At 33.8% G+C, this 26,247-nt stretch overlaps 2 protein-coding genes and 1 pseudogene across 2 annotated transcripts; 1 reads left to right on the top strand and 2 right to left on the bottom strand.

Moving 5' to 3' along the window:
- Nucleotides 1-6,986, top strand: part of LOC110662218 (amino acid permease 6-like) — a 45,538-nt pseudogene extending 38,552 nt beyond the window's left edge.
- A 629-nt stretch (nucleotides 6,987-7,615) lies between these two features.
- Nucleotides 7,616-9,880, bottom strand: LOC110662229 (tubulin alpha-2 chain). The gene is made up of 4 exons (XM_021821144.2): nucleotides 9,708-9,880; nucleotides 9,009-9,243; nucleotides 8,550-8,920; nucleotides 7,616-8,456 (listed from the first exon to the last, which is right to left on the bottom strand). Exons 1-4 carry the CDS (start codon nucleotides 9,798-9,800, stop codon nucleotides 7,803-7,805), a joined length of 1,353 nt encoding a protein of 450 aa, XP_021676836.1. The 5' UTR covers nucleotides 9,801-9,880; the 3' UTR covers nucleotides 7,616-7,802.
- A 3,084-nt stretch (nucleotides 9,881-12,964) lies between these two features.
- LOC110662228 (F-box protein SKIP22-like) lies at nucleotides 12,965-14,924 on the bottom strand. Its single transcript, XM_021821143.2, has one exon. The coding sequence runs from the start codon at nucleotides 14,802-14,804 to the stop codon at nucleotides 13,188-13,190; it is 1,617 nt and encodes a 538-aa protein (XP_021676835.2). The 5' UTR covers nucleotides 14,805-14,924; the 3' UTR covers nucleotides 12,965-13,187.
- Between the last annotated feature and the right edge of the window lie 11,323 nt (nucleotides 14,925-26,247).

Consider the following 26,247-nt stretch of genomic DNA (forward strand, 5'->3'; position numbering starts at 1 on the left):
TCTCTCTCTCTCTCTCTGGCAAGTCATTCGGGGAATGAGAAGGGACCTGATACTAGAGAGATCGAAAAAGGAGAGGGTCATAATAGGGAGATTGGAAGAAATAGAGATCAAAAAGCACGGAGAGACCAAAATAACTTTCAATCAACTCTCTTTATAATCAGAGCCGAGTTAGTTAAAGCGTTGCAGGTGGATCAAATCTTCACCACACACCTCAGTTGCAGAAATGCCTATCTAGTTGACAAATGCCAAAACATTTATGGCAGTTTTGTACACCTCGATCTCCACCATTGATCATAATTGTAAGGACAAACCCGGAGCCCTTGGATCAAAAAGTAGACGACAGGATCGGCGCTTTTTATTCCCAGCCCTCGGATCCATCTTATAAGGCAAAACCCTGAGCCGTTGGATTAAGAGAAGAAAGGACGGATGTTCTGAATGAAATCTCAACCCTCCATTTTGATTCTCTTTAATTCTCATACATCGGATTGTGTCCTTTTGAATCTAAACCCTCTGTCTTCCCTGATGAGATCCTGACCCCTCATAAGGAGCACCAGTTCCCTATAAATCCCTGCATGCAATATTATACAAGGGACGGGCAAAAAAAAGGTGGTGGTGATTATAGTGGAAAGACTCTGAAATTTGATTCAGTCTTGCTACTTTGCCATTCTGAGCTTTTGAGGAACTTTAGAAGCCAGTTTTCTTAAGTATCTTCATTGAAGGAGTTCTGGACCCTGAAGTTCTTCGTTTTTAGTGACTGTTCATTACTCTGTGAGACCATTTTTCCTTTTCGTCCATTTTAGTCTTCGCCGCCCTAACATCAGTATATTATTCTCCAAGCTCAACTGTATTCTGACCCGGTTCCCATCGCTTCGACTCAATTGCATTCTGACTTGGTCCCCATTACTCCGAAGTAAGCATTAGTCTTTTGACCGTCAGCTTTCAGCTCTGTAATATTTGAGGATTCTGGAGTCATTCCATCCGTCTCCTTAACTCCCCACAGGTAAGCGTCTAAACTATCATTTTGTCGAATACCCTCGTTTATTTTCTCCAGTTTTCTTTTGAAATTTCTTCTATATCCAGTTGTATTAAAATCTCAAAATAGATTGTCCAGTCAAACAGTTATTTCCTGTGTCTTCGTTTATTTTTCATTTCCTTCAAGAGTAGAGGTTCAATTAATAAGCAGCTTGTAAGTACTCAAAAGGACGTAAGTAGGAATGTTTCGATTTTCAATCAAATAAAAAATGACAAAAAGGATAGGTGTAATAATAGGTCGAATAGTAGGTCAAACAAATAAGTAATGAGGTCGGGCTACGAAACGAGCCCAGGAGATAGCATAATAGAGCAGGAACCGAGATAGGATCGAGCCCCAGTCTAGTAATTAAAAGTGATCGGATATTGCCAACCAAAGAGTTCTGATAAAGTGATCACATAGGAGATCGGTGAGAAGTTTGGTCTTGTATTCACCCTCTAGTTATAAGGCTCTATGGGTTAGGAGAAGCTCTGCACTAGTTTCTTACGCCCTCGCTCGACCAAAATCTTTAGTTCAAAGTCCTTACGATATACGATCCTAACGAATACTTTAAGAGATCGGGGGAGAGTTCTTGCCCGATTCTCATTCAAATTTAAATAAACACGGAGATCGGATGAGAGTTCTTATCCGAGATCCTTCACTCAAAACTTTAAACCTGATTCTCATTCAAATTTAAATAAACACGGAGATCAGAGAAGAGTTCTTATCTGAGATCCTTCACTCAAACTTTAAACCCAATTCTCATTCAAATTTAAATAAACACGGAGATCGGAGGAGAGTTCTTATCCGAGATCCTTCACTTAAAACTTTAAACCCGATTCTCATTCAAAATTTAAATAAAACACGGAGATCGGAGGAGAGTTCTTATCCAAGACCCTTAAAATTTTAAAACCAAATATTTTAAGAAATCAGGAGAGAGTTCTTACCCGATTTTCGCTAAAATCTTAATAATAAACGCGGAGTTCGGAGGAGAGTTTTTATCCAAAATCTCTCGCTTAAAACTCTAAAAAAACATATCTAGAGATCAGTAGAAACTTCTTATTCGAGCTCTCTTAACAAAATTCAAATTAAAATAACGCAACTCCAATACACAAGATAACTTTACTCGACACCTATTCACTAAAGGGCCATCTCATGAACTCGTATTCTTGGGCAACCCAAAATAAGTTAAATATTAAATATTCATTTATTTCGCACAACGGATTAACATCATCACTATCCCAACCCTCTAATTATCTTTTTAATTTATGAAGAGCATAACATTAAATCTATTTACCCTCATTGAGGGACGAGGCGGGGTGCCTAACACCTTTCCTGCTCGTATACGGACCCCGAACCTTGAATCTCTGTTTTCGAATTGGTTTCCTTTTAATCTATTTTCAAATAGTTTTCTTTAATTTCCCTCAAAAATAAAGTGGCGACTCCTCACTTTACCCACTTCGGTGAAGAGCTTCATCCAGGCGACCGTAAAACCCTTGCTACATACACCCTTGCATATTGAGTAACAGAATAGGTAGTCAGTACAAGCAAAAAGTAAGCTGACTTAGTCAAACGATCCGCAATCACCCATATAGAGTCATAACCACGTGTAGTACAAGGCAACCCAATCATGTAATCCATGGTGATCATTTCCCACTTTCACTTTGGGATGAGAATCTCCTGCAAATTCTCTGACGGCCTCTAATACTCAAACTTTACTTTCTGACAAGTTAAGCACTTAGACACAAAATCTGCTATATCTCTCTTCATGCCATTCCACCAGTACCTATCTTTCACATCATGGTACATCTTTGTAGATGTTGGGTGAACACTGTAAGGTGTGTAGTTTGCCTCCTGCATAATCTCATTTTTTAGGTTGTCCACATTTGGTACGCATACCCTAGAGCCTTGTATAAGGGTACCATCTCCATCAAACCCAAATTCACAATCTTCCTATTGTTGTACTCTTTTCACAATCCACATTAATTGCAGGTCCCTGTACTAAAAAACTCTAATCCTATCCCATAGATCTAGCCTTACTCTTAAATGTGGCAAAAGTGCACCCCCATCTGTTAATCCAAGATCAGACCCCGATCCATCAACTCATGTATCTCCCGAATCAATGGTCTCCTTTTTGCTGATATATGTGTCAAGTTGCCAGAAGATTTCCTACTCAAGGCATTTGCCACCACATTGGCCTTACTTGGGTGGTATTGGATGATAAAGTCATAATTCTTCAGAAGCTCCATCCATCTCCTGTGCCTTAGATTTTAATCTCTCTACTGGAAGATGTACTTTAAACTTTTATGGTCGGTGTATATCTCATACATCTCACCATACAGATAGTGCCTCCAAATCTTTAATGTAAAGACTATAACTGCCATCACTAGATCATGAGTGGGGTAGTTCTGTTTGTGCCTCTTTAACTGCCTTAAAGCATAAGCCACTACCTTACCGTGCTGCATCAAAACACACCATAACCCAACTCTGGAAGCATCACAGTACACTGTATATCATTCTGCACTCACTGGCAAGGTCAACACAGAGGCTGTAGTTGGATATTTCTTAAGCTTCTGAAAGCTTTCCTCACACTCGTTTAACCAAAAGAATGGGACATTCTTTCGAGTCAACAGTGTCAGAGGAGCTGTTATTCTAGAGAAATTTTGCTAAAAGTTTAAATGTGTCACAATCCAAATTCTGAGCTGGACCGGTATTAGGACTTGAGTCAACATAAAGCCCCCAAAGTCAGTAATAAGCCTAACTATTTCTAGCCCAACCATAAAGCCCATTACTATAGTCCAAATCTAAGAAAACAAACGGATAGAGTTTGACCTTAAATTGAGCTACCCAATGGGGAGTAATAGCTCACCCGACCTATAATCACAATATATCTCATTTTGGGGAGCTCAGCTTACCCTCCCAATCCTCAAACAATACATATAATCCAATGGGAGCTCAACTCCCTCATCTAAGCACAATCACATAATAACCTTTACAACATCCAACAGAAAAAGTTATTATAGTCCCAGAAAGTTTAATACACTAATGGTACAAGCAGAGTTTCTAAAATATAAATAAGGAAATAACTCAACTCAACTCAACTAAGCCTTTATCCCAAAAAGTTGGGGTCGGCTATATGTATTCTTTTTCTCCACTCTAAACGATTTTGGGTTAAATCCTTAGAAATGTGTAATGCTTGTAAGTCATGTTGTACTACTCTCCTCCAAGTCAGTTTAGGTCTACCCCTTCTTTTCTTTCTATCCTCTAACCTAATATACTCTACTTGTCTAACTAGAGCCTCTGTATGTCTACGCTTCACATGACCAAACCACCTCAATCTCCCTTCTCTCAACTTATCCTCAATTGGCAATAAACAAGGAAATAAGAACGTAATAAATCTACTTCTGACAAACCTACGAGGAAGAAAACAGGTTAAACTCAAAGAGCTCTCCTATTACTTGAGGAAAAATAGTTGAACAAGAGTGAGTGTTCGACTCATAAAGTAAGATATTGATTTTAAATACAATTTCTATAACTATTTAAGTCTAGTGTATTCCTATGTATGAAATACAACATACATATTACCAAACAAGTCAAACAATATTTGCATAAAAAATAATTTAGAGCGACTCACATGCTCGTGTGTCACATTAATCATATCATATATATATATATATATGGGAGCTGATCCCCTATACAGTTCTCTTAATTCTAACCTCTGCCAGTGAGATCAATTCGAGTCGGATTTTCTCTTAATAATCCAAATGCGGGGGTCAGCTAGATTAACTCAAAGCCGTACTCACCCCAACTTATCCACAAAAAGGATTGGGTTCCAGTGAGTCAAGCTCTAGCCGTTCTCCCCGTCCTACCCATATCCAATATCACACCACACACACGCTGACATATGCACACAACTCTAAATTACCTTAAGACGACACCCATAATAATTTCATCAAATAAAGATGCAATACAAACTACGCTTAAGATTTAGCTACATACATATATTTATAAGTGAATGCGTGGGCATGCCTTGCATATATAATAATATTGAAATTATAAATAAAATCAATATTTACTCACAGATTATCCAAATGTCACTGAGACGGCTAAGAAGATGAGAAAGATTGACTCGGATCACCTAAACAATCATATTCAAGAAATTTATCAATATTAACTCAAAATAAAGAACTAAAAAGCTTAAGACACCCCAGGTTTATGCTAGAAATATAGTAGAATTTCCTCTATACCTAGGACCTATCCAACCTCCAAAATAACTCAACAACACTTCACAATCTAAAAGGCCTTAGGCCCACAACACAACAACTACATAATATCTCTCCTGGGCCTGACAAACTAGTTAATTCTCACATAAAATAGTCATTTCAAAATTAAGGACATTACAAAATGTGTCCATAGGGATATTCTCATAGCTAGGCGCATGTGACATTATATGACAAATTGATTATTATGTAATTAAAAATAATTAAGGAATTTATAATTTAATTCTTGGATTTTACCTTATATTATTTTTAGTCTTTGAGTTCTAAAAAAATTAATTGTTTAGTCTCTAAATTTTGAATAAAATAATTTAATTCTTGTAATTTTAATATTTATAACAGTCTCATCCATTAACAGAAGGACTAAATTATTACATATATTAAGTGTGATAAAGTACAAAATTGAGGGACTAAATAATTAACTTCTAAAAATTTATAGACTGAATTATAATATAGTGTCAAATTTGGAGATTAAATAATTAATTTCACAAAATTCAAGAAATAAAGTGTAATATAAGGTAAGATCCAAGGACCAAACTGTAAATTTTCCAAAATAATTTTATCAATTTGTGTTATCGAAGGAGGGAAGCATGTTAGAACAAGTCTAGTAGGAGCAACAAGTGGAGTAGACATGAGAAGAGCAGAGAAAGCATGGAATATTTTACAAGCCCTTGGTGATATTGCTTTTGCTTATTCTTACTCTGTTGTCCTCACTGAGATTCAGGTATGCCCATTTCTCACCATTATTTCTACACAATCACTCCAGTATATCCCTACTCCCTAGCTTAGTAAACCTGTTCATTTAAACATTAGGGGAAGGAAGTTATGTAATTAAAGTGTTCACTGTTGCAGACCTACCACTATGTTAATCTTTGACAACATTTTGCACTAAATTTGTGCATTTATGAAGTGTAGGACACATTAAAGTCAAGACCACCAGAGAACAAAGTCATGAGGAAAGCTTCCCTAGTTGGCGTCTTAATAACCACCATATTCTACATATTGTGCGGAACTCTTGGCTATGCAGCATTTGGGGATGAGGCACCAGGGAACTTGCTAACAGGATTTGGTTTTTACGAACCCTTTTGGCTTGTTGACTTGGCTAACATGCGCATTGTTGTTCATCTTGTAGGAGCCTACCAGGTAATCACTTGCCAAGATTTCCCATTCCATTCTTTTTTCCTTCCAAACATAGCCTAAAGCTTACATCATTTGCCAAAAATTGAAAGAGTTGTTTAAACAAAGTAGAAAAAAAAAATTGAAAAAGTGCAGAAATTTGTGATACTTGTGCAGGTATTTAGCCAACCAACAGTCAAGCTTGTGGAAGACTGGTGCAACCAAAAATGGCCAGAAAGCAGTTTCCTAACAAAGGAACATTCAATTGGCACACCATATTGTGGTGTATACCAAGTGAATTTCTTCAGTTTACTGTGGAGAACAGCCTATGTAACAGTAACATCTATGATGGCAATGATATTTCCATTCTTCAACAGTGTTTTGGGTTTTCTCGGAGCTATATTTCCCTTTAGAGATGTACATTTCACAGGCAAAAATTAGTAGATTTAGCTTCACCTGAATTTAGCTACAGATTTTGAGTGTAGCTTGCTTGCTTGCTTGTGTCGCTTGTTGCTGCTGTTGCTTGCATTCGAGGCATTGTTATGGATCTCCACAGCTTCCAGCCTTTCAAATCTGTTTCTTAGATCTCACTCAAGTTTGGTCATGTGAAATAAAAGATTTTTGTCTGACATTTGGTTATGAGATCATCCAGGCCTAATTTAGTGTTCACTTGTTTACTGTTGCGTTTTTCTATTTGTCAACAAGCAAATAAGTTTTATTTGTGGAATGTTTTAAGTTCTTCTTGGTATTATTTTTAAAATGGATTTTGAAGAATATACCTTTTTAAATATTTTATTAAAAAAATATTAAAAATTAAATTTACTATGTTTTTAATAATAAAAATACCAAAATAATTTAAAAAAAAAAACTTTTTCTCAATTAAATTTAATGTATGCTATAGTTATTTGCTTTTATTATAAAGCAAAAATAATTATGGAAATAATACGATTTAGTAAAATTTGATAATAGTAATTGCACTAAGTTAAACAAATTAATTATATGTAATAATTATTTTTTCGGTTAAATTAATAAATAATCTTTTTCTTTTATAATAAATTAATTTTACTTTGTTTCTAATCATCTCAAGAAAAACAAAGCCCACAGAATCCATCAAAGTTTCTCGAGCTATTCAGGTTGCCCAGTAGGAAACGGGAACACAAGAAAAAGTGGAAATCAATTTTTCCCCATTGAGCCCTCACAATGAGCTTAATGATACTTGAAAAAACAGCAATAGCATTCATTACTAAAAGAATAATATAAGCATTCAACATAGAATATGTATTTTTAAGCATCATTGAAGCAAAGACGGCTTCAATTAAGTGCATACATTCATTTCAAAGGAACAACAAACAAAACACTGCCAAAATATAGATAATAGGACAAAGAACCACGAGAACTTCCTAATATTCTTCATCATCACCATCGTCACCCTCAGCTGATTCAGCACCAACCTCTTCATAATCCTTCTCCAGGGCAGCAAGATCCTCACGGGCCTCGGAGAACTCTCCTTCCTCCATACCTTCACCAACATACCAGTGGACAAAAGCACGCTTGGCATACATGAGGTCAAACTTGTGGTCAATTCGTGAAAACACCTCAGCAACGCTGGTTGAGTTGGAGATCATGCAGACAGCCCTCTGCACCTTGGCAAGGTCACCACCTGGAACAACAGTGGGTGGCTGGTAGTTAATACCGCACTTGAATCCTGTTGGGCACCAGTCAACAAACTGAATGGTGCGCTTGGTCTTGATCGTGGCAACTGCTGCATTCACATCCTTAGGCACAACATCACCACGATACATCAGGCAGCAGGCCATGTACTTGCCATGACGAGGATCACACTTGGCCATCATAGATGAGGGCTCAAAAGCACTGTTGGTGATTTCTGCAACTGAAAGTTGCTCATGGTAAGCTTTCTCAGCAGAGATAACTGGCGCATAGGAAGAAAGCATGAAGTGGATTCTTGGATAGGGGACCAAGTTGGTCTGGAATTCTGTCACATCAACATTCAGAGCACCATCAAACCTCAGAGAGGCAGTCAAGGACGAAATCACCTGGACAGTAACGAGAGAGGGTGTTAAAAAGGGAATGCTACTTTGATTAGTACTACATTTATGATGAAAAACTAAAAATATACAGGTATTCACCTGAGAGACAAGCCTGTTAAGATTGGTGTAGGTGGGTCGCTCAATGTCAAGAGAGCGCCTGCAGATATCATAGATGGCTTCATTGTCAAGAAGCACAGCAACATCAGTGTGTTCCAAGAGGGAGTGAGTTGAAAGGACACTGTTGTAGGGCTCAACAACAGATGTAGAGACCTGGGGAGAGGGGTAGACAGTGAAACCCAACTTGGATTTCTTTCCATAATCAACAGACAAACGCTCCAAGAGAAGGGATCCAAGACCAGATCCGGTGCCGCCACCAACAGCATTAAATACAAGGAATCCCTGGAGACCAGTGCAGTTGTCAGCAAGCTTTCTGATGCGGTCCAAGCAGAGATCAACAATTTCCTTGCCAACTGAACAGACAACAAAAGCAATCATAGAATGCTAAAGCATGAATTCAACAAATAAACCCAATACTAGGAACTAGGATTAGAAGATTACTGGTGTAATGGCCACGGGCAAAGTTGTTAGCAGCATCTTCTTTGCCACTGATGAGCTGCTCAGGGTGGAAGAGCTGGCGGTAAGTTCCAGTCCTAACTTCATCAATGACAGTGGGCTCAAGATCTACAAAGACAGCGCGAGGCACGTGCTTCCCTGCACCAGTTTCACTGAAAAAGGTGTTGAAGGCATCGTCACCTCCGCCAACGGTCTTGTCACCTGGCATCTGGCCATCAGGCTGAACAAAGAAAACAAATTCCAAAACATATCAATAGCCCATTAATCACATATTCAAACCATATTAAAAACCAGATCTTAAGCAATAACAGCACACAATCAAACCTCACAGATCCGATTCTACGTCTAAAGGCAAATAACAAATACACACAGATCTAGCTTTTCCATGACAAAATTAGAAGAAAGAAACAATACATTATCACAAATCTAACAGAAACGAAAACAAAATTGTTAAAAACGCTACAAATCCTCAAAGAAATGCAGATCCAAAGAAGAAAGAAAAAAAAAAAAAAAAACCTTCGACAAATTGAACACACATTATAAATATTCAGACCGATTAAACACATATATCTGCCAGAAATTAACACAAAATTGCTAAAAACGCCATAAATCCCCGAAACATAGACGGATCCAAAGCAAAATCTAAGGAAATGAAGCTAAGAAACACCAGACAAAGAGAGATACCTGGATGCCATGCTCGAGGCAGTAGAGCTCCCAGCAGGCATTGCCGACCTGGATACCAGCCTGACCAATGTGAATCGAAATGCACTCTCTCATTTTCGCTGATTGATTTCACAAAAACAAGAAAGCTAGAAAAGAGGCGTTTATGAAGACGCCTTCTGGTTCAAACCTAGGGATGGATGGAGGCGAAGCTTTTGCTGAGAGGGTATATTTATAATCAGATGATAAACGGAGGTTGAGACGTTTGGTGGATTTAACTGTTGTTGGGGTTACGGAGGTAACTAGAGTGATGACGTGTTGGGGTCTTATTGGTTTTTTGAGCTAACTCTGGTTAGGCTTCTTGAGTTTTGAAATTCAAAAATTTTGCCGCTCGCGACCAGCTACGAGGAACATGGACCTAGGTAGACGAATGGATATTGTTTGGATGGTAAAATGACCGTTGCCCGATCCGTTTGGGAACTGGGATAGTGCAGTTCTTCCTGTGTGTTAACTTTTGATCCTTCCTTTTACTATTTTTTTCCTAGGCAATATTCAATTTGGCCTTTAAACTTATTGCTCATATCTACTATCTAATATTTGACTAAATTAAATTTTTCAGTCTAATTATGACAAAATTTTTTTAATTAGCTCATTATAAGCCCAATTTCACTCGTTTGTATCACACTGCTAGTAAAAGAGCGTGAACCAAAAAACAAAAAAAAAAAAATTACATCACGCATTTGTTGCAAAATCACAATCACAAACCTTTATTTTGATTTCTCTCTATAATTTTTTTTTTATATAATAACCATACATTTATTCATATATCTATTTATCATTTGTTTGTCGTCTCATGATATAATCATAGTGATACTATATAATTTATCTCTCTCTTCATCTGTTTTTTTCTTTTAATTCAATGAAACCCAATGAATGATTGATGGACTATATAACGGAGTAACATTTTATTTCTTATCATGATGATAAATAATAATAAGACGAAAAATTATTAAATTTATTCAGTGTATGTATATCTTTATTTACAAAGTAGTGGATCCCACTTTTCTAATGTGTCAATACTCGATACATTAATACACCTAATAATTTACCCATTAAAATTAAAAGATGAAAAAATTTAAAATTCGAGATATCTCTATTGTCTACAATTTTAAGGTATAAAAAAAAAACTAACGAAATTACTTTAATTGACTTTTTTTGTTTGTTCATGTATCCACAATCTAATTAATTTTTATTCATTGTCTTGAGTATTATTTCAAATTTAGTTTTTAATTTCAAATTGTTATAGAAAATTTATTTCTTTAATTTGAATTTTAAAAAAATACTCCAACTAGATATAACCAAAATTTCAGTTACTATATAGATATTTTTTACTTGATCTCTTAGCTTTTGAGTTTTTCAATTTTGTTTCCGAATTTAAATTTATTATAATATAATTACTCAATTTTTATTTAAGTTAAAAAAAATCAAAATTAGGAATAAAACTAACTTAAATAATTCATTATTACCATATTCACAATATTAAGTTAAACTTTTAATATATGTATGAAAATTTGTTCTTTAATTTAATGTAATTTATACAAGGCAATTGTATTTAATTAATTAAATAATATATATAGTTAATAAATATTATAACTTAGTTCATCATCTTAACAATAACTCCAAAAGTAAAGCTTAATGGTGTAATAATATTCTTAATATTATATATATTATATATGTTTTACTATATCAATGCGTAATAATTATGCTCTAAATTATTATATATCAAATAGTATGGCAATATATAATTATGAGGTTTTTCAATTTAAAATTAAATCAGTTTGATTTATATTTAAATTTAATTTCTTTTATTGTTACTTTATTTTTATTTTTTTTTATTCCATATTTAAATCAAACTTTAACAATTTATCCAATAATAATTATTTCCAAAAGTAAGAGCCACCTTGAAAAAATAAAATTAAGGATATAAATAATATAATTATTTTTTGTTGATCTATTTTTTTAGTTTCTCAAATACTAAAAAATACAAAAAATTTCTATGAAACAAGAGTCTAAATTACCGATGGATTATAAAATTAAATAAATAAAATTTACCTATATTTTAAATCTAGATAAATAATTAGAAAAATTTAAGCATAGGCATCTCTGGAATCCAATTGAACCAAGGATTAAAGAGAACAAAGAATAATGAGCGAGACAGTTATCGTTTCTACTATTTCTTGCTGAAAATGTTTTTAGGAGGAAAAAAGATAAGGGTTTATGGCGTGTTCATCAATCACTATCGGTGGAATTTGATTCTTAAAGAGCCTTGTTAGTTGAGGATTTGAAATTAGGCTGACATTAGGTTGATAAAGAGTGAGGCAGGTCTGTGAGCAGGGGCAATGTGACTCAAGAGCTACTCTTGATCACACTCCATTCTAGCTCACTCCCACCAGAACCAAGTAGAGGCAGTCCTTATTGGGATCCTTTGGTGGCAAGAAACTTACCAGTAAATTAACTGATATGCTAACTGAAATCCTCTGATCTCATCTTCTACTTCTAGTCATGTTTATTTTGAATGCTTTATTCTTCATTGGGCTTATTTCTTTTTCTGTGCAGACGAATCAAGTTGCAGGTTGTGTGCCAGTCCAGTCGTGGTTATCATCAAGTTCATTCATCTCAAGACAACGGCTCTTCCTTGAAGATGCTTACAAAAACTACACTTTCATAGCTTCAAATCACCCACATTTAAAACATCAACAAAGGAATGATTGGCAGAAAGTAATATCAATTGCCAAAGGAACACTAGTGTTTTCACTATTAACTATAACGAATCAAGAATCATCACAGTTCCTAATAGAATAGGAAAGAGCAAAATCTAAATATCAAACAAATATTTGATCCCATGTACATAACTACCATATAAAAACAAATTCTTCCTTAAAATGATCGCTATAAACAGCAAGCAATCAATGCAAAAGAAAAGAAAAAAAAAAACTGAGTAAATATCACCAAATACAGTAATCATACCTAACAATAATGAAGGATCGCATCTTCTTATTGTTTCCACCCCAGTAAAGGTTGATAGTTCACCATGACATGATCCCAAAATAGGAGACAATTCCAAAATTGCTTGTTCGAACATCACTGTCACTAAAACATATATTCTAAAAATTAAAATTGTAGTAAGAGAATTTCCTACAGTAATGAGGGGCTAATTAAAGCTTTCAAATTAGCACAATATAAGAAAAGAACCTTAAATCTATCAAAAATGGTAACAAATATGTAAAAGTCCAACCATACATATATACCTTTAACATATAAACATGGAACAAACTTCAGTTTACAAAATATAACCAAAGGACTCCTATAGGAGCCTTTCACTCTTGTGAAACATAAGAGTACAATTATTAACATTGGACATGCGTGCAAACTACCACCAACATGTCCTCAACTAGCCAATTTATAGCATGCAGCATGATACACAGAAACCTCGATATTACCAAACTATCCATTGAATCCTCCAAGATTACAATTAGGGGAAAAATTTCGCCGCGTTCGAAATCTGGGAAATGCCAGACCTGGTTGTCCACATGGAAATGGAACACCAAGGCCAGGCAGCCGGTCATAATCACCACCTACCATTGGAAGAGGACCATGGAATGGGTCAGGTCCTGGTTCAGATACAATATAAAAGGGTAAGGGTATACGTCGAAATAGATGCTGCCTCTTTCGCTTCTTCTTAAGCTCCCAAGATGAGGCAAACCTCGCTTTCCAATTGGTCTTTCCCTGTGATCCTGCTCCAGTTCCAAATTCCTCAGTAAATTTTTTCTTCCATAAATCATTGTTTGAAGACATATACCGCATCTCTTTACTCACACATGCCATTCTTGCAATATCAACACCAGGAAGTGACTCCAAAATCCTGAGCTTCAGGTCTGCTGGAAGACGCACCAAGCATGGGGGAAGACCCAAACCAGTCTTTTCACAAAGATCTATCAACAGTGGCAAAGCAAGCTGATCCTTCACAATTTTCCAAAGCTCAAAAACTTCATTTTCAGGGTAATACCTAGAAGATCCATCATTCTCATTCATCCTATCACCCTTGTCACAATTTACCAAGAGGCAACCAATAGATGGCACAAATCTAGATTTATTCAAGCACGATCTATACAGGCACTGATTCTTGGCCAATGACCCATAGACATTGACAAAATGCCCCAAAGTCTGAAACCTCAAAATGACTGATTCAGTAACAGTATCATCAAGTAAAAGTTCAGGAAGAGTATAACTAACTGACGTAGTGAAGGACATAGAAGACTGCTCTTCCAGGAGATGAAACAGATCAACTCGCAATCCAGATACTGAATCAAACCCAACAAAACCAGATTCTAAGAAAACAGCGTGAATAGCTATAAACAAGAGCTTATTGTCACTAATATCATCACCCAATTCTTCCCTCAATACCCTCTTCAAGAAACACGGCTCAGAAATCCTCTTGAAATCCACATCCAAAGACCCATTATCAATATCCATGCCTTCTTCACTTGACAATTCTTCGGTTTCTAGGGTTTCTCCCATCTGCGTATTTGATATAAGAGACCGTTGTTCTTCAATAACTTCATCACCCGCGTCAGATTGACCTTCTACGGGCAAATCCAGAATTAGGGTTTTCTCAATTGAAGCACTAGCTCCTAGGAATTTCGTTTCCTTTACAGACAAATCTTGATCCGGGGTTTCTTGTTTTCCAGTCAAATTCGGACCAAAAGTGCTAGATTCTTTGAAATTCATGGATTGTGCTTGAAGATTACCATGTTGAGCTCGACCCTCTTCCTGCAAAGATTGACCCGAGCCTGAACCTACCATTTGAGGAGAACGTGAGAACACATCTGGGTTGTGAGAGAAATAGATAAGGTCTCCGGAGGTGATACCGAGAGATTGCAGAGAGTCCTGGAGTGAGGACGAGGAGAGCCCCTCCTTTCTGTTGAGAGAGAAACAAAAAGAAGAAGAAGAAGAACAGAGGGCATGAGAAAGGGTTTCTTTGAGTTGTTGCAGAGTGCATTCATTGGGCACTTCCACTTTAACAGTCTCTTTGGTTTGTAGAGATCTCAGCCTGAGCTTCATGGTGGTCAACGGAAGTGGGCGTTGGATTGAAGAGCAAAAGAAAACTGAATATATCAACAGAGAGATTTCTCTTTTTTTTTTTTTAAGAAAAACACAGAGATTTCTTTGGGGTAAAGCCACAAACTAGTAATATCAGAAAGCCAAAAATTCTATTCTTATTCTCGAATATTTTTTTGTAATTATAATATTATACAAAATTACAATTTTATCCAATTAACTAAAATAAAATTTTCAATTATTAGTATTTCCCATTCATTATGATTAAAATTATTAAAATTAAAATTTTAGTTTTAGTTAATTGAATAAATTTATAATAAATATATTAAAATTGATTAGAATTACCAAAATTAAAATTCTTATAAAAATTTAACTTTTTTATTATAATGCCTAATTTACACCAATGAGAAGTTTTACATAGCCATCAAAAAGTCTAACTTGATATATTTCATAAATTTTTAAGAAGGATGAAAAATTTGAAGTTCACAAGATAAATTATAAATTAGTCTTATTTTAAAAATTATATATAAGCCCAAAAATATAAGGTGGATCCTCTTTAAACTAATAGGCATAAAGCTAATAATGAAATATACAAAAAGTCCAAACCCCCTATTATAACCTCAGTTATAAATCAAATTGCCAAGTAAAGAGGTACTCGTCGGCTAAGGGGACATTGCTGTCACCAAGCACAAAAGGTATATCCAAGGATTGCTAAAAGCCGAGAACGTCAAAAGACCCATGCAAGATAACCAGACCTCAAGTCAAAGTTAGATAAACGGTGAAATCGAGCATTGAACCTTAAGGAACCACATGAAAGCTTAAGGAGCCAAGGGTGCTGAAAACCATAAAATAGAGGGGCAACACAAAGTTCTTTAGTTTCTTTGACTATTGAGATTCAGCCACTGCTGAGATAGGGAGAAGACTCTAGAGTTACCGTCAACCAAACTTACCCCATACTCTCTCTAGACCCAGCACCAAGACTTACAAAACAAAGAAAACCTGGCGCTAACAAAACCAAACAAAGACCCTATTTGACCAAATCAACCCACAACTTAAGAATGGTAGGAGTGGCAACATTAGGAGAACCAAAATAGATACAAAAATGCACATTCCTCTCAATGAAGCTTAGATATGCAACCAAACACTAATAAACCCAATATTTACAACCCAGTTGGCAAGGAGGGAACCCACCATCGAGTAGAAGGAGGAGGAGGAGGCCTCCTCTGCCCGAATGGGGGCAAAGGAGACAGCTAACTTAGATGGAAAAAGGAGATGGACACTCCTAGAGGAAAAAAAGTGAAAAAGAGAAAAGTCTCTCTCTAAACAAATTAAAGAGATAGTATGTCAATCTTTACAAAAACTTTATGAGTGATAATTTAGTAGTTAATGTTTGATTCTATCAATAAATTAATCCTTGTTGTCTAAATTAATCATTAATTTTGTTAATTTTATAAGTTTTTTTCTAATTTGAAATAATTTAATATATTAACTTTAGTTTAATATGTTTTTAACCATTAAATGAGAATTATTAATGGTTGAATTCTATCTAGCCGTATGGGGATTGTATTCAAAATTATTAATATATCACTTACTTGATAAGAGTTAGATTTGAATCTTGATCTCCCAACCTTTTTAATAAAACTCAATTAAAGTAATTATAAAAAGTAAATTACAATTTAATAATTAAACCTACAATTTAGTTTTTATAATTTTAAAACCAAATAATTTAATTATTGATATTTTAATAAACATATAAGCTAATATTTATTATTAAAATCATTGTCAATCTCCAATTAAATTAAAAAAAAAAATTGATCAAAATACTCTTGAGTTTATTTTTATGCTGAAAACAATTTAATTTCTTAAATTTTATTTTATTAATAATTTAGTCATTTAATTTTTAAAATATGGCTTCCACTAAATTAGAAAATTTTAAATTTAAATATAATTATTAAAAATATGAATTAATTACTTTAAGATCTTTAAAAATTTTAGTTAATTATAAAATCATCCATACAATTTACACGTTGATCCTTAAGTATTATAACTATTTATAAATAAGTCATTATAATTTTCTAAAATTCTATTTATGTTATTATTATTTTAATTATATATATCAATTTATAATATTTTCATATATTAAGTTATATTGTTATATATATAAAAAATAAAATATAAATTTGAATGCAAATTATTAATAAAAATAAAATATCGATTAAATTATTTTTAAATTAAAAATAAAATTAAAGATATTTAAATTATTTTTACTAAATTTAAATATAGATTAACGATAATTTAAATGATAGGGACTAACTTGTAAATTTATTAAAATATTAAGAATTAAATTATTTAATTTTAAAAATTAAATAAATTAAGTTATACATTTAATCAAATTTTAAAAATTAAATAATTAATAAAATAAAATTTTATGGACTAAATTAATTTTATCAAACTAAAAATATTGTTAAGAGTTTTTTAATTAATTTTGTTAAATTAATGGTAATTTAATTAAAATTTTAATGATATGAGATTAATTTATATAATTATTAAAATATTAAAAATTAAATTATTTAATTTTAAAATTGTAGATATTAAATTATAAGTTTAGATAAATTTAAGAATTAAATTATAGTTTACCATTGAGCAACTGGAGGGGCAAATTAAAAGAAGAGATAAAACAAAATTGCTGGTGCACAGATAAAGAATTACAGTGTCGGGTGTCCTTCGAAAACGTATAAAACCCATTAGGCAAAGCTCCGTTTTCCACCTTCAGCTGAGACTGAAGAACTCGAGTACTCACAATTCGTGCCTTTTTCCCCAATAAAAAACTAAAACCAGTGATCTGTTGTCTATCTCCCTCTCTCTCTCTAACACCGAGAGAGACCAACCTCTTTGAATTCAAGCGTCAATAAGTCTTCCCTTTGGTGTAGTTATACAAAATTCCCATTCTGGGATTTTAACCAAAGAAAAATTACTCTATTTTGTTTAGTGGTATGATTTCACTATCGAGCCTTCTTTTTTGCTTCCTCTCAGTTCTAAAGAGAACGATACAATTAGGGGAACAATATCCTTCTATATTTAAATTTGTGTTTTGCATGTGGGATTTTTAGATCAAGAACGTTGCAGGTTATATGGGTTCCAGGGTATACTTACATTTTGATTTTGGAACTTATTAAAGGGATTTTTTTTTTTTTGAGAATTTAAGGCATACGCAGCTGGTGTAACTGGGATTGTTTTTTTTTTTTTTCTTTTTCAAAGAATTTAAGGCATACTCAGTTGTTGTAATTGTGATTTTTTTACTAAAGTGGGCCTTTTCTTTTCTATTTATTTTCCCCTTGCTTTTTTACGGGGTTTATCAACTTTATGTTTGTTTAGGTGAGATTTTGATTCCCACTTGCCGAACTTAAGGTGGATCAAATTGAGGTAGTAAGGTGATGACAATCTTTTAGGATGCCATTAGCCACAAATTTGTTGCTTGGAGCAAAAAAATTGTAGACCATTATGTCTTTTTGATGTCCCTGAATTAAGCCTTTGTTTGGGATTTTAGAGTAAAAGTTATGAATTTGGACATTTTTAAAAGAATTTAGTGATGGCATTGCTATTTGGAACCTTGAATTGATTTTTCTGCCTGCCACCTGATTGTGCTTCTGTTTATATATATTTTGTCACTTGATAGATGGAATTTACTTTCCATTTTTTTTTCCTTTTTAATCTTTAGGAATCCAAGGGATAATTTGTTGAATTTATGGTAATGTCAGTGATCTTAGATTTAATTTAATTTAATTATACGTGTCCATTTTTCTTGTTCTTATAATAGTGGCTTAATATATTTCATTTGTTGTTGAATTAATTAGTTAATTGGCTATTTGGTTGTTTTTTATGCATATGCTTGCATGCCTGTTTGTTTGTAGCTTTTTGCCTGATGATTCGATGCTTTAGTCATTCGGAATGTATACAAATCTATTTGGAAATTTTGAGTACCCAAGAGTGGATATGCAGAGGGAATACACCATGTCTTTCATGAAAACTTGACACGGAACTTTGAGTTCATGTCTCAACAAAGTGAAAATAGAGGACAAGGAAAAGAAATTTAAAAATGTGCTAATTTTGGTCTGATAAGATATTTAGAGTTAAAAAGAATGTTCATTCTGGCTGGCTGACTCAAATCAATTGGGGACATTTTTGAATGCTGTTCTCCTTGCTTGACTCTGATGTTTGAGGAGCTCAACATTCAATTGTTAAATTATTTTATTCTTCTTCACTGTCATGGCATTTATATGTGTCTAAAAGGTTAATCTTTTTGCCTGATGTTAGCATATGTTGGAGGAGTATGCCTGGCATAAATGGAAAAACACAATGCATTATTCTGCTGTCTATGTTACAAGGCCAAACTTTTTGATAGCTTCTAAGTATGGTTGAGAGTGCATAATTCATTCCTACTGTCTAGTTTCTGCAGTTATACCTTTCACTAACACTACTGAACTGTAGTGGTAATTCATCTAATTTAGTTCTATATATTAGAATTATTGTATTTCTATTTACATTAGTGGATCATTTTATCTTCCATGTTTGCTTCTGAGGATATAATACATGCTAATATGATCGTGATTTATGTTGTTATTTAGTTGGTCTTTAGAGCATACTATATTGATGAATGGCTAACAACTCTCCATATTCCAGTATACAGATAACATTCCATTAAATAAATAATAAAAAATATTGCAATGCTTATATATCTTAAAAGGTCTGCTGGCTTATCGTTGCCTTAGGAACTGTTAGCTAGTCTAGATCATGGTTTTAAATCGTGATCGCGGCCATAGGTAACGGAAATAGGCATGTAATGGCCATAATGTAATGGTAACGGCCTGTTGCTATGCTGAAAAATTTGCAAAATTCATGAAATAAATAAATATTCAAAGATACAATCAAAACTAAGATATACAACTAAATATTAAGCATAAATATGTTAGATAAAGACATTAAATCCATCATTCTTATACATCATTGGTATTAATCAATTTAAAACCAAAATAAATAAGTAGATAGTAACTAACCAACCTTATTACCTCCAAAATGAATGTTTAGTTGGGAGAAAATTAAGAGAAACTGGTTTAGTTGCCTAGAGAAAAAATGATAAGGTGCTAAAATGAATGAGCCAAGATACTTTTCTATCCAAAAAAATGTTCCCTCTATTGCATTTCATGTGAAAGATGTAAAAAAAAAAAAAAAAAAGCCAAAGATTCTCAATTGGAAAGTAATGGTCGTTACGACTGTTACTTAGTAGTTGGTAATGGTCGTTATCTTTATATAATGGCCATAACAGTTTTTACCATTACAATTTTAAATATCTGTCAAATAACAGTAGTAACGGTAACGGCAAGGGCAAGCTAAAATCCTTATAAATAACGGCCGTTACGTTATTTAAAACCATCTATAGAATGTAAAGCTATTCAGAAGGCAATATAATTTTTTTTATTTTTTTTTTATTGGCAATTCAGTTGAGATATTTTAGTCGACCTCTCTTTCATTATGCAGATTGGTAAAACAAGCTTGAGGAATGAGAAAGCAAAAAACTGATATCTGTTATCTATCTTGGTTTAGTTATAGAATAGAGCACAGCTCATATACTCAGCTTCGACCTACTTATCTGTAAGCTAAGAGGCAAAGCTCAACTAATTAACTAACTAAATTACAAAACTCATAAATAACTTCTGCTAATAGTAATAGCTATGTTTCTCGCATTATTTATTATTAATTTATTTTTTGTTTGTGACTGATTATTATTATTATTATTATTATTATTATTATTATTATTTTCAAAGTTTAATTTATGTACTATAAATTTGCTTCCTAATGGGAACTACTATGAAAAGTAACCTATGTTTCACATGCCATCTTTGCTTGTTTGCTTCAATTATTTATGCACCCACTTTGTACCTTTTCACTTTTTATTGAATCTGAATCTGTCTTGCTACTAAGGAGAATAAGTATTAGTAAATAATTCCTACTTTTGCTAGCTAAAAATGCAATTTTAAGGTAGACAATTGTGATAAAAATAATGGCTAACTTGTGTATATTGAAGTATGCACCTGCGCAACTGCTTTATCACTTCAAAAAGTGTACAATCTTTAAACTCATCTTTAGCAAGATCTTAACCTATTAGGGGTCAACTATATGATTCCTTTTCCTTTGATTTATTTGGTTGAGAGTTACATGTGTAGAGAGGTGTAGAATGCTTCTTCATTCCTTTACTCATGTTATCCTTCTTCATACAGGACTTCTTGTTTCCTTTTTCTGTCTCTTTCTTTCTTTCTTTCTTTCTTTCAAAGGAATATTCAAACAGCAAGAGAGAGGAAATCTTTTCTAATACACTCCAAGAGTTGTCCAATAGCTAATGATTGACATTTTTTTGTTATCTTTATCTATACTATCATACAAGGAGCTCTTATTTGTTTTTCATTGAAATCCGTGAATATTTTGGGAGTATTTTAGTAAGGGTGCCACTATGTGACCTTATCTTTGATTGGATGCATTTTCATTTTCCCTTTGATAAAACATTTTTTCATTGATGTACTGTGATATAATTATGTAAATGAATTGTAACTTGAAAGCTATCCACACCCCTCTTTACTCTTTAGCAGCAAAACTGTTGGGTTGTCATGCTATAAAAACATAATCATTAAGTTGTCACACATTCTTCATTGCATTTGTATTCATCCATGAGAAAAAAGTAGAAAAATTCTTGTGTGGACAATAAGTTTAACCTTATTCACATAATTAAATATTAGCTAATAATATAGAAACACAATGTTAAACTTTAACCTTATTTTCTATGTTCTTTATTAGCTTAAATTTGCAATTATTTAAGATTTTTGTAGTAACTGCCATTAGACTTGAAGATTGTGCTTTTGTGCATTAGATGACAAAAGGAGCTGTGTGGACGACGTGTCTTTACTATGCAAGTAATGGCCCTTTTCTCTTAATAATTGCGTATTCCTTTTTTGATGAAACAGCCTCTTCAGCCCAGTTTGCTTCATGGATCCTTTCCGAAATTTTGTTCCACCCATGTCACACCTTACCCCTCTGTAAGGCATAATATGTTCCCGTAGAATACTTAATGAACTACCGAACTTCACCTACCGATAATTCATTAAGTACACTACAAGGGATTTTAAAACTATTTTCTTGCATTTTGGAAGTGGTGAGCATTTTGGTAGGAATTAAAAACCATTTATTCAAAGTTTAAATACTAGTAAAAATTTTTGTCCATTTTAATTTTGCCGCAAATTTTATAAAAATTTTGACAGAGTTCCGTTTGTATTTGAAGAACTATTTTCTCCAAATACCTGAAAAAAACACTTCCAATAATTTTCTCAACTCCCAACCTCCAATAAATCTCAAATCAACTCAATTCAATTCACTTAAAAATAATTCCACAATCCAAATCAAAATTTATCATCTCAAAATATTTAATACTTCATTCACAAGGCATAAAGTATGAAATTCACAGGTACAAGTATTAATTTACAGAAGGAAATCCAAAAATAATATTATTACAATTTATTTACAACTGCTCAACTTTACATTGATACATACAACATTTCTATATTTACATCAAAATTAACTACAAGGGTATAAAATAATACCCGTACAAAATGATCAGTGTAGTCCACAATTCGATAGCAGCTCACTCTGCTACTTTCTCCTTACTCTTATCTGCGACAGCAAAATAAGCTATCGCTGAGTATAAAAATACTCAGTGGTGCACAATATAAATTTGAAATGCAATATATAAATCATTCATTGATGAAACACAATTTAAATATTTCTCAAATTATCAAAGCTCATAATAACATAATTTAGTCAAATAATTTCATAAACACAGTGTTGCCAAAATCATACACAACTTAAGCCATGACACAAAATTTCCGATCAATGCCGTGTTGTACTCCACGACAAAGCAATCTACAACCCCATTAATCGAAATCAATGAGGGAGGTGGCTAGCTAGCTAATGAGTACTCATCCGATCTCAACCTCAACTGGCAAGCCAGAGAGGGAGAAAAATAAATGATCTCAACCCTATAAATGGAGGAGGAATAATGTGATACTGTCATGCTAAGTGTGAACACAAAATCTATTCAAAATAATTTATTGGAAATCTGGTAAACTTTCAAAGTCATATTCACAATCATAAATGGCAACACAATTCGTAATTAGCTAAAAAAAAATCAAATTTTCAAGAATCATATATTCAAATAAAAATTACTGTGCACAGACCTGACGTGAGTCGCCTCTAGGCCTTGACTCAGTCTCTCCGAGCCTCCAAGTCTTTTTCAGCTGAAATACACAGTTTCATAGTGTTTCAGTACCATAACTTAACATAAGTCCGAAAATAAATTTAACTTTATTTTTACTAGTTCTATTGCGTTAAATTCGATGTTCTCAAAGTTTTTGTGTTTCGGGTTACTATTCACTACACTATTCAAGTCAAATTGTTGATTTTTTAAGGCTTAGTAGGTATGGGAACTCCAACTTCACCCACATACCACATTTTGGTCATTAAATTTGTTGGTTTTAGTCATTTTCTCAAAGCTTAAGTCTTTTAGGCAAAATTGTCAAATTTTCAGTTTTGGTGCTCCTAGTTGCACTGCTCCATTGGTAATTTTACTGTTGGAATTTGGCAAAACTTCCTTCATAGAAAATGTTCCTTATTGTCTTAAGTTTATTCTCATTTTTGAATCACCCCAATTGGAGTTTTGTAGCTCAAGTTATGGCTATTTGAACCATGGCTGCCAGATTGGAAACAATCCAGATTTTCTAGGCAATTTTGGTGCTGGCAATTTTGGGTCACCATTGGGGTGGCCAAATGACTTGGTTGCTGGCAGAATTTGGGTTTGTGTTCTTCATGAAAGTTTTAGGTCTATATCTCATCAAACCACTGGTAAAATTTTAGGTCATTTGGACCTGCCTAGCTCGAGTTATGACCAAATGAACAAACACTGTTCATTTGGTCAGTTTGTACAGGGCAGCCTGCACTTATCCAATTTTGGTCAATTTGTTCACTAGGTTTTGGTCACTTTTTGGGCATGGTTCCTAAATGAAAATTGTGTTATTTTATGTCTATTTTCATCCCCAATTGGTCCCATATCAATTGGATTTGTAAAATTTCATTTTTGGTCCTTCAAAGTTGACTTGGTCATGCTGCCAGCAGTATGACCACACTCCCTCCGAATTTAGCTTTAATTCCAATCATTCCAACACAACTCATTTGGTCATAAATGACCATTTTTCACTTCAAAATAGGTCAAAGACACCATTTACTCATTTCTTACATTTTTGGTTCATAAACTCTAAGTCCCAAAACCCTAACTCACTAAGTTGTTGTATTTAACCAATTCAATGCCTATATATATGCTTCTTTAACTCAATCAAGCTCATATACATCTTTAAGTCCATCAAATTCATGCACAAACATCAAAACCCTAGCTGGATGAATTTTGCTTTAATCCTCCAACAATTAATTTCTTTTCATTTTAAGCATAATTCTAAGTTAATTGAACTATAAACACAATTAATTCAACTAGAAATTTCAAGTTTAGCTTACTAAACTTTCCTTGAATTTTCAATCTTTAAATATTTCACTTTCTTCACTTTTCTTTCCTTAGTTCTCCTTTTCAAGTTGCAAGAACAAGGTGTAATCCATAATTTTTGGGGAGTTTAAGGGAAAATTTGGGGTTTTAAAAGCTTACACACAAGCTTTAATGGAGGATTTTGAGAGGGAGAGGGTGAGAGGTGAGAGACGGCAAAAATGGGTGAGGAAGACAATTTTTTTCTTTTCTTTTCTTTTATAAATTTTAGCTAAATTAATACATAATTATCCCATAAATTTTAAATTCTTAATTATTAAGTTTATTGCATCATGCATGATGTCATGCATGCATGATGTCATGCATGATGTAATAAACCTTTTTCACTTTTTCAACTTTTTCTTTTTCCTATATATTTTTTTTTATTTATTTTTCTATTAGTTCTTTAATTTAATTCTCGATTCCGAAATTTTCTTTTCTCTGATTTTATTTGACAGTTAGGTCAGGAGTCAGCTCTCGGGGTCAATTGACCAAATTGCCCCTCACCGGTTCATCCCGGTTTGCAAATAATTCAATATTTCTTCCGACTCCTTGACCTAATTATTTGACTGACTTAATAGTTCTTTTTCGTGATTTTCTCGTTTTCACTGTGTTCATAAGGGTCCTAAGGACCGCAGCGTTACATTTTATGGTTCGAAATTTGAGTTTAAAATGACTTCGCAGTCCTTTCCGAGAAGGTCACCCATCGCTGTGACTCTCGGCTCGTTTAACCTCTTATGTTCTGTTTTTCTCTCGGCTCGTTTAACCTCTTATGTTCTGTTTTTCTTACTTATACTTAACTAATTAGCAATTACTAATTATTTGTATTTATGGCTTCTCTAGTTGTCCTAAGTGTGACTCTAATCCCCTTAATTGTTCGGACCGACTCCGATCACTGGAACAGTGAAATATACCAGGCTATACAAATAGGGGTGTTACAACCCATGCCTGTTCAAGTAATGTTTCTCATCAATTAACATTTTTGTAATCTCTATTCCAATAGCTTAAATTAGATCTACTGTTAGAATCCCTTAATTAGTGTAAATTAGTTGTAAATTAGAATATAATTAGGAATCATTGTATTTATTAGTTTCCTATTTAGTCCTAGTCTTTGTATATAAATTAGAATTCTTATAAATCATTTTTGTATGAAGAAATATAAAAGAAATTCTCTAAATTATGTGTCTTCTACATGGTATTAGAGCTATGCTAAAATTTTTTTGTGTGAACAGTGTAGTTTTGGGTAGTTTTTTTTATGGGTCAAGCTTCTATGTCGTTCTAGGAAGGGAGGTGACTGTCACCACCCACCTGAGGAGGAAGGACACCAGCCGATCTGCCTACGCACAAAGTCTGGCCGCCGTTCGGCGAAGTGCATTAGCTCACGCACCTCCAGAAGCCTTGCGTCATTCTTCTCGCGCCGGTGCGTGCACCCTTTTTTCGGTGATTTCTCAGGCCGTGTCTCTTGCCGATAACCTTCCCTATCTAGCGGCCTCTGAGCAATGTGTTTCCACACCTGGTTTGCACATTTATTTTTTTGGTACCTTCCATTGCCCAGTTTCTTGCTTTCTGCCTCAGCACCTATTCCTTTAATTGAAAAATGACTGAAAGAAAGAAGGAAGCCTCTGAAACAAAAGCTGGATTTGTCGGTGATAATCCCTCTTTACAATTAGTCCTGTAAAATTGGATGGAACTAATTATTTGGCATGGTCTAGATCCTGTTTACTGTTCATTCAAGCTAGAGAACTGCAAGGGTATATCACCGAAGATAAGAAAAAGCCAGAAAGTGCTAGTTCTACCTACAATCAGTGGGAGTCAGAG

The sequence above is a fragment of the Hevea brasiliensis genome, chromosome 8, assembly GCF_030052815.1.
Source record: "Hevea brasiliensis isolate MT/VB/25A 57/8 chromosome 8, ASM3005281v1, whole genome shotgun sequence".
Lineage (NCBI taxonomy): Eukaryota > Viridiplantae > Streptophyta > Magnoliopsida > Malpighiales > Euphorbiaceae > Hevea > Hevea brasiliensis.